This window comes from Salmo salar, chromosome 17, assembly GCF_965601325.2.
Source record: "Salmo salar chromosome 17, fSalSal1, whole genome shotgun sequence".
Taxonomy (NCBI): domain Eukaryota; kingdom Metazoa; phylum Chordata; class Actinopteri; order Salmoniformes; family Salmonidae; genus Salmo; species Salmo salar.
Genome location: NC_138307.1, coordinates 59,824,119 through 59,838,140, shown reverse-complemented (window position 1 = coordinate 59,838,140; position 14,022 = coordinate 59,824,119). Strand labels below are relative to the sequence as shown.

The window sequence follows — 14,022 nt, the reverse complement described above, 5'->3', positions numbered from 1 at the left end:
AACAAGTTCTCATTTACTTCTGCGACCTGGCCAAGATAAAGCAAAGCAGTGCGACACAAACAACAACACAGAGTTACACAAGGAATAAACAAAACATACAGTCAATAACACAATAGAAAAAAGTCTATATACAGTGTGTGCAAATTAGGTAAGATAAAGGAGGTAAGGCCATAGTGGCGAAATAATTACAATTTAGCAATTAAACACTGGAGTGATAGAGACTGGAGTGATATATGTGCAGAGATGAATGTGCAAGTAGAGATACTGGGGTGAAAAGGAGCACAAAAAAAAACAGTTTGGGAATGAGGTAGTTGGATGGGCTATTTACAGATGGACTATGTACAGGTGCAGTGATCTGTGAGCTGCTCTGACAGCTGGTGCTTAATGTTAGTGAGGGAGATATGAGTCTCCAGCTTCAGTGATTTTTGCAATTCGTTCCAGTCATTGGCAGCAGAGAACTGGAAGGATAGGCGGCCAAAGGAGGAATTGGCTTTACCTGCTGGAGCGCATGCTGCGGGTGCTGCTATGGGGACCAGTGAGCTGAGATAAGGCGGGGCTTTACCTAGCAAAGACTTATAGATGACCTGGAGCCAGTGGGTTTGGCGACGAATTTGAAGCGAGGGCCAGCCAACGAGAGCATACAGGTCGCAGTGGTGGGTAGTATATGGGGCTTTGGTGACAAAACGGATGGTACTGTGATAGACTGCATCCAATTTGCTGAGTAGAGTGTTGGAGGCTATTTTGTAAATGACATCGCCGAAGTCAAGGATCGGTAGGATAGTCAGTTTTACGAGGGTATGTTTGGCAGCATGAGTGAAGGATGCTTTGTAGCGAAATAGGAAGCCAATTCTAGATTTAATTTTGGATTGGAGATGCTTAATGTGAGTCTGGAAGGAGAGTTTACATTTTTTTACATTTACATTTTAGTCATTTAGCAGACGCTCTTATCCAGAGCGACTTACAAATTGGTGCATTCACTTATAATATCCAGTGGAACAACCACTTTACAATAGTGCATCTAAATCTTTTAAGGGGGGGGGTTAGAAGGATTACTTTATCCTATCCCAGGTATTCCTTGAAGAGGTGGGGTTTCAGGTGTCTCCGGAAGGTGGTGATTGACTCCGCTGTCCTGGCGTCGTGAGGGAGCTTGTTCCACCATTGGGGTGCCAGAGCAGCGAACAGTTTTGACTGGGCTGAGCGGGAACTGTGCTTCCTCAGAGGTAGGGAGGCGAGCAGGCCAGAGGTGGATGAACGGAGTGCCCTTGTTCGGGTGTAGGGCCTGATCAGAGCCTGAAGGTACGGAGGTGCCGTTCCCCTCACAGCTCCGTAGGCAAGCACCATGGTCTTGTAGCGGATGCGAGCTTCGACTGGAAGCCAGTGGAGAGAGCGGAGGAGCCGGGTGACGTGAGAGAACTTGGGAAGGTTGAACACCAGACGGGCTGCGGCGTTCTGGATGAGTTGTAGGGGTTTAATGGCACAGTCTCACCAGACACCTAGGTATTTGTAGATGTCTACATATTCTAAGTCAGAACCGTCCAGAGTAGTGATGCTGGACGGGCGGGCAAGTGCTGGTAGCGATCGGTTGAAGAGCATGCATTTAGTTTTACATTTTTTTTTACATTTTAGTCATTTAGCAGACGCTCTTATCCAGAGCGACTTACAGTAGTGAATGCATACATTTCATACAATTTCATACATTTTTTTTTTTTTTTTCTGTGCTGGCCCCCCGTGGGAAACGAACCCACAACCCTGGCGTTGCAAACACCATGCTCTACCAACTGAGCTACAGGGAAGGCCAGCATTTACTAGCATTTAAGAGCAGTTGGAGGCCACGGAAAGAGAGTTGTATGGCATTGAAGCTCGTCTGGAGGTGAGTTAACACAGTGTCCAAAGAAAGGCCAGAGGTCTACACAATGATTTTGAGGAAAAAAGCTATTTTTGACTTGATAGAAATACATAAAATCTATAAGATGCTATTTAAAGCTGTATAAATCAATAACTAATTCCCCTTTTGTCACAGAAACATAAAACTAGGTATGATTTATTCTATAAATGTCTAGCATACTTTTACAACCTTTGTTTGGGGACAAAATCCAGGTTTTAATTTGATAGAAATACATAAAATCTATAAAATGCCATTTTAAACGATATAAATCAATAACTAATTCACCGTTTGTCACAGAAACATCAAACTAGGTATGATTTATTCTATAAATGTCTTGCATCTAACATCCTTTGTTTTGAATACAAATTCCGGTTTGATTTCATAGAAATACAAAAAGTCTATAAAATGCCATTTAAAGCGGTATAAATCAATAACTAATTCACCGTTTGTCACAGAATCATCAAACTAGGTATTATTTATTCTATAAATGTCTAGTATACTTTTACAACCTTTGCTTTGAGTAAACATTCCAGTTCTGATTTTATAGAAATATATAACATCTCTAAAATGCCATTTAAACCTATATAAATCAATAACGTTTTCACTGAATATGACAGAGTCATCAAGCTAGGTATGATTTATTCTATAAATGTCTAGTATACTTTTATAACCTTTGTTTTGAGGAAAAATTCCAGTTTTGACTTGATATAAATACATAACATCTATGGACTTGATGTATGTAGGAGCAATTTATTTTCGTGAATAGGGTGGTGAACCTAATACACTGGCAACTGAGTGTAGATATTATAAACAACTCCTTTTGAGCAGTGTCTGTCTCTTATACGTTTGATCAATGGGAATAATGGTAAATCTGATCCCCAAGGTCCCCATAGGCTCACTTGGAGAAATAGAGTTGGAGGTAAAGAAAGAAATATGAAACTAGGACATTAAAACACTGGCAGAATTCTTTCATTCACATCCATTCACATAAAATAAGTATTTTAAAGTATAAATACCCTTCTAAGACCACTGTCTTTCTGGACGTTTTAAAAGGTTTGCAAATAGTTCTTTCTGCAAGGAATATGAGTTGAAAGGGATATGGTAATACCTATGTAGTTGACATAGTTTCTCCACTGGTATAATGGGTATAATGTGTGGTAGTTGCACACCTCCCTGCTGAATTATGTAGAGCTGTTTTGGGCCAGGTGATATTTTTTTCATGATCTTTCGTGAAAACCACATTTTTACGTAGGCTTTGTGCTAGCAGTTTAAGAGAGAAAGAGAGCAAATAACATAGGGACAGCCTGGTTGAAGTTTTAGTTTTTAACGGTTAGTGCCAGTAGATTGCAGAGGGGTTCACATACAGTTCAGAGGCAAATCATAATGTATACATATGCGCCATGTTCCAACATATGTTCCATCCACTTCTTATATTAGTGCTTTTTTTGTTATCCACCCTCTGGTATCTTTCAATACCCATGCTAATATATATATATATATATATATATATATATATATATACAGTATATACGTACACTACCGTTCAAAAGTTTGGTGTCACTTAGACATTTTCTGGTTTTTGAAAGAAAAGCAATTTTTTTGGTCCATTCAAATAACATCAAAATGATCAGAAATACAGTGTAGACATTGTTTATGTTGTAAATGACTATTGTAGCTGGAAACAGCAGATTTTTAATGGAATATCTACATAGGCGTACAGAGGCCCATTATCAGCTCGATTACAGGCTCAAAATGGCCAGAAACAAAGAACTTTCTTGGTTAGAGCCAGTTTGCGCTGTTCTGTGAAGGTAGTACACAGCGTTGTACGAGATCTTCAGTTTCTTGGCAATTTCACGCATGGAATCGCCTTCATTTCTCAGAACAAGAATAGACTGACATGTTTCAGAAGAAAGTTCTTTGTTTCTGGCCATTTTGAGCCTGTAATCAAACTCACAAATGCTAGTGCTCCAGATGCTCAACTAGTCTAAAGAAGGCCATTTTTATTGGTTCTTTAGTCAGGACAACAGTTTTCAGCTGTGCTAACATAATTGCAAAAGGGCTTTCTAATGATCAATTAGCCTTTTAAAATGATAAACTTGGATTAGCTAACACAACGTGCCATTGGAACACAGGAGTGATGGTTGCTGATAATGGGCCTCTCTGTACGCCTATGTAGATATTCCATAAAAAATCTGCTGTTTCCAGCTACGATAGTCATTTACAACATTAACAATGTCTACACTGTATTTCTGATCAATTTTATGTTATTTTAATGTACAAAAAAATAGCTTTTCTTTCAAAAACAATGACATTATTAAGTGACCCCAGACTTTTGAACGGTAGTGTATGTTATGGTTCACTCTTAGTTTTCCTTATCTCCACTGTGAAGATGCCCATGTTGATCCTCTTGGTCCATCCACCTGTCTTCTCTGTTAGTCAGGCCTGACCCCTTCATCCCATAGTTTTTTCCCGTAATCTAATTTAATATCTGAAGATGCAGAATGTTATGCCAGGCCCCTTCTAATAGGGTATAACTGACTCGTTAGAACTTTTACCACACGCCCTCTAGACAGACTGCATGCCCTCTATCAAATCAAAACTGGAATTTTTACTCGAAACAAAAGTTATAAAGGTATGCTAGATATTTAGAGAATAAATCATATCTAGTTTGATGTTTCTGTGACAAACAGTGAGTTAGTTATTGATTAATACAGTTTTAAAATGGCATTTGATAGATTTGATGTATTTCCAACAAGTCAAAACTAGAATTGTTACTAAAAAAAAGGTTGTAAAAGTATGCTAGACATTTATAGAATTAATCATATCAAGTTTGATGTTTCTGTGACAAATGGTGAATTAGTTATTGATTTATGCCGCTTTAAATTGCATTTTAAATATTTTATGTATTTCCATCAAATCAAAACTGGAATTTTTATTCAAAACAAATATTGTAAAAGTATGCTAGGCATGTATAGAATAAACCATATATATTTTTATGTTTCTGTGACAATCGATTAATTAGTTATTGATTTTTACAATTTTAAATGGATTTTGGCTAATGTCTGTTGAATGTCTGATGAAAGTCTGAATATATGAATATAAAACCAACTTTACCTCGGTCTAATTGACAGCAGGAACAATTTGTTTTGTTATTAGGTCCACCATCTGTGTATAGACCAATTACCAATAGTGGTCACTGTTAAAATATATTACCGTTTATTTCCATAAATGATTAGGCGAACATAAAAAAATCTTACAGCAGTCCAATGACATGGAATGGGGTGAAGGTTGGTCAAAATGGGGAGGCTAAATAGGCAGACAGATGGTTTAAACATTGGGTCAAGCAGCAGACCCTGGCACCGCACACCACTTTAAATGAAGCACCAGGAAGATACTGAGCTGCTGACTTGTCAGCTAACAACCACACAAAACCAGTTGTAGGCCTATCCTGATTCTCAAGAGAAGTTGTGCCAGATGCAAGATGAGACATCAATGAAGTAGAATGCAAAATGACTGGGGAAATACCAGGCATCATTTTTTATTAACTCTGCAAGTCTTTCAACTATTGACTTTTTTCACAACTGCCACCAGTTTGGCGGCAAAACATTAACAACACAGATATATTGACATAGTAAAATAAATGAAAGTGTGTAAAAAATATATATATAAAGCATATTTTGTGCTGAAACCCTTACATAAAGACCAATGGTATTGACTAAGTTTATGGTAAAAATCCTCTTATTTTATTATTTTATATATTTTACATGTGATAAAACCACACAGAGGTCTTGATATAATTACAGACACCTGTGATAATCTGAAGTACCCAAAAGGGCCACTAGATGTCCTTTGATAAATTACATAAAATCCTTGAAAGTTACCAAAATTCTGGTAGTTTACTGGTAAACTTCGAAAGTTACCACTAATATACCCTCTCTTTGCAACCTTAACCAGAACCTATTTAGGCAGTTTCGCCCTGGAAATTTCTATGCTTTGGTACATGAGAAGGAGGTGCCAGATGGTTGTCTGTAGAGGTGCAGCAAACCACAGTTCTGGGGCAGTGTCTACAACATATGGACACCTGACAGTACAGCTCATAGGTCCCATATAGGGTAGACCCTTTGCAGGGGTGAATATCTGCTGTTAGTCCCAGTCTAAGTAGTGTGGTCTGCCATAGTGTCGTGTCATCACCCATCCCCCCTCCTACCAACACACACGCACACACGCACACACACACACAAGCTGCCTGCCCCTATATATGGCCATCTGCATTCATGAAGAGCGCTATCAGTCATTATCTAGACTTGTACTCCCTCGATGAGTGTTTTTTCCACAGAGCAGAAGGGTGAAGAATGCAGAAAGTCTCTCTGTTTTAACTCTCCCCAAAACCTGCTGTTCCACTTACAGGTGCCCCTGAGAAAGAGAAAAATCGAGCTGCAAAATAGTCATGACAAACAAAAGTATCAGATTCAGCTTCCTACTATTCTACTGTTAAATTGTGATTCAAATATATATCATTGGTACTCCAAAAGGCCTACTCAGCGAAGTGCAAAACAGTTACATATTTCATCACTGGGTGGCAGTAATACACCGTGCTTGCCTCCAGTCCATATCGCCATTATGTTAACAGTAAAATACTGTATCCTACATCAGCCCCCAATAAACATGTTCCTGTTGGGTAGGCTCAGCCTGAGGTTGGCGGCAGGATGAGCTGTGTGTCGGGTGCCACAGAGGCTATATTTTATTTATATAACCTTTATTTAACTAGGCAAGTCAGTTAAGAACAAATTCTTATTTACAATGACGGCCTAGGAACAGTGGGTTAACTGCCTTGTTCAGGGGCAGAACAACAGATTTTTACCTTGTTAGCTCAGGGATTCGATCTAGCAACCTTCCGGTTACTAGTTCACCACTCTAACCACTAGCTACCTGCCACCCTATACACTGTCTTACTTCATTGCAAGTTTATGTTGTTGATAGTTGGAAACTGTTGGTTTTAATGTACCTGGTTCCCTGAAAATTTGGTTAAGCAAAATATAGGAACATGTACTACGGGTGGCTTGCACCTGTCGAGTGCAGGTAGAGTATACCCCAAGCCAGCTGGTGGCAGCAACACATCTTGTACCAATCTGCATGGCATTGTCTTTACACGAAGAAGAAAACGGTGGTTTCCGGCTGAGCAAGCAAGTGACGCAACCCACGGGATCAAAACAGGAAATATGCTGGTCAATTTCTCCTCAAAAACCAACTGCAGCATTCTGCAGATTATCTCGACAATGCAAAGAAAGTGTGTTATCCAGTATATACATCTTAAAAATGACCACATGGTCCTGAAAAACATTATTTGGATGTACGTCGAGATAATACCCGCTGTTTTTGAAAGATAAAGTGGCTAGCTAGATTTCCAAGTCACTCTTAGGCTTTTGCTAGCACACTCAACTGTGTTGAAATGATCCAGGTATCATCCAGACGTATGGGCTGAACATTACCATATATAGGCCTGGTGACTGCGGTGCGACTGGAGTTGCAGACCACCCCTGCGCCTGAGAAATGTAAACTGACAGGCAGTCATTAACAGATCGAGGCCGGAAGAGGACAGTCAACAAAACAGATCACTTGACAACATTATCAAGCTAACCCAACCACTAAACATGTCATCCGAACAAATAATCGTAATTGTCATGGATGACAAAACGTACAACGTCAACAAAGGCAAGTTGATAGAAAAAAGCGACTACTTCCGTGCACTGTACAGCTCTGGGATGCGCGAGTCCAGAGAGGATTCAGTGCAACTGCAGGGGCTGAGTGTGCCAGGGCTCGAGCTGGTCCTGGAGTTTATCAACACCTCCAAAGTGAAAGTAGTCAACGAGACCCTGGAAGACCTCATTGAGACTGCATCTTTTTTGCAAGTCACCTCTATCCTAAAACTCATTTCGTCTGAAATTCGAAAAGAGAATTGTGTGGAACTCTACAGCCTATCTGAGGTATATGGAACTCATGATCTACGCAACGCTTGTCTCAGATATATGAGCTGTCACTACCACCCGATGCTGCGGAGACCAGAGTTCAGCGACTTACCTGTTGCTCTGCGCCACCAGGTTAGAGAGATGCGTATGAAAGGCACGGCCACTCTGGTGGCTATCGGACTCTTCACCTGTTTGGCTCTGGACCTACCAGACCAGGACGAGCCCTGGTCCATGCTGAGGTATGGGGAAGTGGAGCAGCGCTGGAAGCCGCTCGCTAACAACCTGCCCTCTGACATGGTCAATGTGAGAGGCTACGGCTCAGCCGTGTTGGACAACTACCTGTTCATTGTCGGTGGGTACAGAATGACCAGCCAGGAGATCTCAGCGGCACACTGCTACAACCCCTGTAGAAATGAATGGAACCAGGTAGCCCCCCTGAACCAGAAGAGGTCAGTACAGGTCAGCTATATGAATAGATCTCTATGCAGTCAGTCGATGTCTTGATCTTCAATCTGTTTTGATGATGAGCCAGCAAACTACATAGGCTACAGTATGTCTCCATGTTGTTGTATATCCGTCTCTCCTCCGGTCAGGTCCAACTTCAAGCTGCTGGCGGTACGAGGGAAGCTGTATGCAGTGGGAGGCCAGTGTCAGGGCACTGTGGAGTGCTACAGCCCTGAGCAGGACTGGTGGACCTGCGTGTCGTCACTACCCGACCCCCTGGCAGAGTTCTCTGCCTGCGAGTGCCAGGGCATGATCTACGTCATGGGAGGATATACTGCCAGAGGTTAGTGGGGGTGATTGTCATTCCCAGCAGAAGTGAGAACATTTTCTAAAATGTCCAATGTATACACACAGTAGACATAAAGAACTGTAGGCTACACAAATAGTGCTTGTCCATTTGACAAAACATCAACTGGTTCTTAAATTATTTTAACAAATGGTGTTTTTTTTCTCTCTCTGTATCTACTAGACAGGAATACCAGCGTACTCCGCTACTGCCCCACCTCTGACAGTTGGACAGTGTTCCGCTCCTGCTCGGCCCACGTGCGTAAGCAGCAGATGCTCTCGGTGGAAGATACCATCTACCTGGTAGGGGGGTACACCCACGAGCTGGAGCCGGGTCCGGGGCGGCGGGCCAGCCAGACGGAGGACATGCTGACGGTTCAGTCTTATAACGTGACCACGGGGGAGTGGCTCCACCTGAAGGACAACACCTCCAAGTCGGGCCTGAACCTCACGTGCACGCTGCACAACGACGGCGTCTATATTATGTCGCGCGACGTCAGCCTGCCCACCAGCCTGGAGCACCGCGTCTTCCTCAAGTACAACATCTTCTCAGACGCCTGGGAGGCCTTCAGACGCTTCCCCGCGCTGGGCCAGAATATGCTACTCTGCTCCCTCTATCTGCCCAACGTTCTATGAGCGTTGCGGATGGAATGTAGGATGTTTAGTTGATGCCAGTGGTCGTACAGTCCAAAGACTATGTCATATGCCACAAGAGGCTTGTTTGTGCCTGCTGCGGCTACATAGCTCCCATGAAGAGAAGTGGTAACGGTAGAGCTGTAGATGGCTGCAGTAGGACACGGTGTGGCCACATCCCCGTTGGTGGGACAAAATCTAGAAAGACACCGCTTGTTACATTATTTAAACCTTAAAGTAGCTACAAGCACAGGCAAAATAACAATCCTGCATTGTGGGTCAATGTCTAAGTTTGCATAGCAGCATTGGCCTACTATCGAGATCCATTTTCGGATTCTTTGATTAGAAGTAGACTTGAATCATATAGAACATTCCCTATTGTTTACACTGCACATTAAAAATATATCGATATGCAAAAATCTTCGTCTTAGTATTCACTACAAACCTTAAACGCTAATGCAAATTAGTAATAGATTTAATACATGTCATATTGGATATTGAAGAAATTTTGTAGCTAAGAAGTGGCTTTGGTTTTACACTGCCGGTTTTGCAATGGGCGATTTGAAGAATTGAAATAAAATGCTAAGCTGATGCCGGACCACAGTTAATACTGTAACTAAACAAATGTTTTAACTCTTGCGTGTGAAGAAAAATGGTAGAATCATGAGTGGATGAAATTGAGTAATTCATTGACTGGATTTAACTTATGAACATTGTTTAGAAAACAAATGCTAAGCTCAGCAGCAGTACAGTTGAATGAAATGGATAAGGAACGTGCCTTCTCCCTCACCTGGGGGGATTTTGTACAGATGAACAAGAGTTGAATTGTAAGTGACCAACCAAAACTGTGTTTTTTCCCCCCCTTTTCCCTGTTGAATTATCAGGAAAGAGCTTTCACTAGGGTACGTTAAGGACAAATTGATGAAACACAATGAGAATGTAGTTTTGGTTTAAAGGTAGACACTCAGCGATATGAAGCAGAAAAGTAAACAACATAGTAGGTCAATTTCCACAACTAAGAAGCGTAGAAGCCTGAGACTCGACTTCTCAGCTATTTTGGTGCCCTGGCTACCATGCTGTGAACAGCGTGACGCGAACCCGTGCACAGATACTGTGTGTGACTGTCGCTCATCTCTATATCTCCGGTGCTGTTTGTGGCAACGTAACTTTGCTGAGTCTACCTTTAATTAAAGGGGATTTACAAACCTTTTCTCTGGAGATAGACTGTGTTCATACAAGCTTTCTGCTGATAATACAGCTACGTTGTTTGGCTCCTAAAGATGTGTTGGAGTTTGATTAATGTACTGTATATTGTTTTGTCACCTCTGGTTTTGTTCTGACAGATGCCTTGGACTTTGACTTAAAAGAATAAAGAAAATATTCAGGGAGTAGGTGTCGTTCTGTTTTATTGTAAAAACATTGAAACCATGCATTCAGTGATTGTGCCTTTTTGGATGTAGGAGGCTTTGCCTGAAGCTACATAAAATACTTTGAATCACATCTAAACTTTCATAGTCTGGCCATATAAAAGCCTTAAGGATCATTTAGTTATCTTTCTTCCCTGTCTTCGGTTTGGTCCTCGCTTCTGTACATCCAGGTACTTTGTCCTCTCTTTTTTTTATGTAGGGGGAACTAACAGCCTTTCTCCTGAAACGATTCCCCTCTTCCCCTTTGTAGGCAAAACTAGTGGCCTCTATTCCTAAACTATTGCTGTCTTTTCTTTTGTAGGTGGGACTAGGGTCCTCTCTTCCTAAACTATTCTGCTCTTCCCATTCGTTGGTGGGACTAGTGTCCTCTCTGTCTAAATGATTCATCTCTTCCCATGTGTAGGCAGAACTAGCATTCTCTCTAAACTATTCCCCTCTAAACTATTCTTTTACAAAACTATTCCCCTCTTCCCTTTTGGAGGCGGGACTAGCTTTCTCTCTTTCTAAACTATTCTCTTCTAACATTTTGGAGGCAGGACTAGATTCCTCTGTTCCTGAAGGATCTTTTGCCTTGAGGATGTCCACATCAACAGAGAAGACAAACTGATCGTAAGCAGTGTAATCGGTGATATTACACCTTCCCAGTATATCAGCTGCATTGTCAGTCTGTCTGATTGGGGAGAAAGCCCTTATAAACTCTAGGCCTCCGTAGTTCACAGAGGTCCACTCCTTCCCTGGGAAGTCTGGCACAAATGACCCGTCACAGAGGAACCAGTCAGTGATACTGCTGCTCTCGCTATCCCCTTGAGAGCCATGGAACTGGCCCTCCGGAAGAGAGGTCTCGGTCAGGGGAATAGTGGAATGTTCCAGAGAGACACTGTCCCATGTCTGCTTTCTGGGATCCAGGGTTGGTCTAGCTGGAGGGCTATAGTCCAGGGGTAGAGGGTCTGTCTGGAGGTGGGCAAGGTGGAGGAGACCCGAGGCATAAGGATGGCCTGTGAGACGGTAGTGGAGGTCTGGTAGGCTGAGGGCCACACACTGCAGGTTCTGCTGTGTCAGAGGCTTCTCCGCTGTATTGGTCAGTCGCACTGTCGCTGTGTATGTTGAGTAGGAGTATGTTTCCTTCATGAAATCTGCCCAATCATGAAACAAAGAATGGAACTTTGAAATAGTTTGAAATAAACTCTGACAAAAAAATAAATAAATTGCTGGCAATTTAACAATTTACATAAAAAAAACAATATTTACCTAAATTGAAGGCAGGATCGTCTTCTGCATAGAATGTCAGCTTCATAAGATATGTCTCTGCATAGGGCTGAACCACCTCCATGTCTTTCAGTGAATCAACACTTTGCTTATTTGAATTAAAACAATATTTTTATACACTCTTGGTTTGTAATGTCTCTATGGAAACAATCATTTGGAAATCATTCTGAATTCTATTGGAATGGCCCTGCACATTAGTAGAATTCTAAAATAGTGGCCATTAAAACGTCTGGAATTCATCTGCTTCCTTTGAGATTTTAATCTACAACATTTGTGCAACTATGTTTACTATTCTACACAGCTACAAATCAATGCTAAAAGCACTTTGCAACCCCCACCAAACACATCCATTTAGATTACATTTCTCTTAAACTACATGAACAAAACTAGCTTGGTCTCAGATTTGTTTATGCTTTTTGGCATTGTAGACAATTCCATAAGGAGTTGGCAAGAGAGCAAAAACAGACTGGCGCCAAGGCTAAAATACAACCTTTTTATGTCAGCTATGCAAATTGTGGTCTGTGAGAGTGCACATCTTCGACAAAAACCCCATGTAACAATCCACCAGGGTTAAAGAAAAATATCACCAGAAGGTGGCAGTATATCCCTGTCTGAGTATTTAGATTTTCAATACAGTCCATTTCCAATCAATCACCTTGAAAAGTCCAACAGTCACATAAATAAACACCGGTAAACAGGTTCATTGCATATGTGAAAACAATATTCTGTGCAGGGAGACATTTTAAGGACATTATACTCTGTTTGACATGTAAATGTTGAGTACATGAAACATGTATGAGGCATGAGTAAATGTACATATATATATATATATATATATATATATATATATATTACCATTTTAATAGGTTCTATTACACCGATGCTCATTGAGGGATTCATTTCTTCCCTTTTTTTTCACCTTTATTTAACCAGGTAGGCAAGTTGAGAACAAGTTCTCAATTACAATTGCGACCTGGCCAAGATAAAGCAAAGCAGTTCGACACATACAACAACACAGAGTTACACATGGAGTAAAACAAACATACAGTCAATAATACAGTAGAAAAATAAGTCTATATACAATGTGAGCAAATGAGGTGAGATAAGGGAGGTAAAGGCAAAAAAGGCCATGGTGGCAAAGTAAATACAATATAGCAAGTAAAACACTGGAATGGTAGATTTGTAGTGGAAGAAAGTGCAAAGTAGAAATAGAAATAATGGGATGCAAAGGAGCAAAATAAATAAATAAATACAGTAGGGGAAGCGGTAGTTGTTTGGGCTAAATTATAGATGGGCTATGTACAGGTGCAGTGATCTGTGAGCTGCTCTGACAGCTGGTGCTTAAAGCTAGTGAGGGAGATAAGTTGAGAGATTTTTGTAGTTCGTTCCAGTCATTGGCAGCAGAGAACTGGAAGGAGAGACGGCCAAAGGAGGAATTGGCTTTGGGGGTGACCAGAGAGATATACCTGCTGGAGCGAGTGCTACAGGTGGGCGTTGCTATGGTGACCAGTGAGCGGAGATAAGGGGGGACTTTACCTAGCAGGGTCTTGTAGATGACCTGGAGCCAGTGGGTTTGGCGACGAGTATGAAGCAAGGACCAGCCAACGAGAGCGTACAGGTCGCAGTGGTGGGTAGTATATGGGGCTTTGGTGACAAAACGGATGGCACTGTGATAGACTGCATCCAGTTTATTGAGTAGGGTATTGGAGGCTATTTTGTAAATGACATCGCCAAAGTCGAGGATCGGTAGGATGGTAAGTTTTACGAGGGTATGTTTGGCAGCATGAGTGAAGGATGCTTTGTTGTGAAATAGGAAGCCATTTGTAGATTTAACTTTGGATTGGAGATGTTTGATGTGAGTCTGGAAGGAGAGCTTACAGTCTAACCAGACACCTAGGTATTTGTAGTTGTCCACATATTCTAAGTCAGCGCCGTCCAGAGTAGTGATGCTGGACGGGCGGGCAGGTGCAGGCAGCGTTCGGTTGAAGAGCATGCATTCAGTTTTACTTGTATTTAAGAGCAGTTGGAGGCCACGGAAGGAGAGTTGTATGGCATT

General features: G+C 41.5%; 1 protein-coding gene across 1 annotated transcript; it reads left to right on the top strand.

The window, feature by feature from the left end:
• The first annotated feature begins 7,057 nt into the window (after positions 1-7,057).
• On the top strand, positions 7,058-10,661 carry LOC106576288 (kelch-like protein 42). The gene is made up of 3 exons (XM_014153378.3): positions 7,058-8,300; positions 8,445-8,638; positions 8,825-10,661. The coding sequence occupies exons 1-3, from the start codon at positions 7,537-7,539 to the stop codon at positions 9,274-9,276; spliced, it is 1,410 nt and encodes a 469-aa protein (XP_014008853.1). The 5' UTR covers positions 7,058-7,536; the 3' UTR covers positions 9,277-10,661.
• The last annotated feature ends 3,361 nt before the right edge of the window (positions 10,662-14,022 follow it).

Coding starts and splice junctions, on each gene's coding strand:
- LOC106576288 (XM_014153378.3), top strand. CDS start 7,537: ATGTCATCCGAACAAATAATCGTAATTGTCATGGATGACAAAACGTAC. Junction 8,301..8,444: donor GCCCCCCTGAACCAGAAGAG/GTCAGTACAGGT, acceptor TCCTCCGGTCAG/GTCCAACTTCAAGCTGCTGG. Junction 8,639..8,824: donor GGGAGGATATACTGCCAGAG/GTTAGTGGGGGT, acceptor TGTATCTACTAG/ACAGGAATACCAGCGTACTC.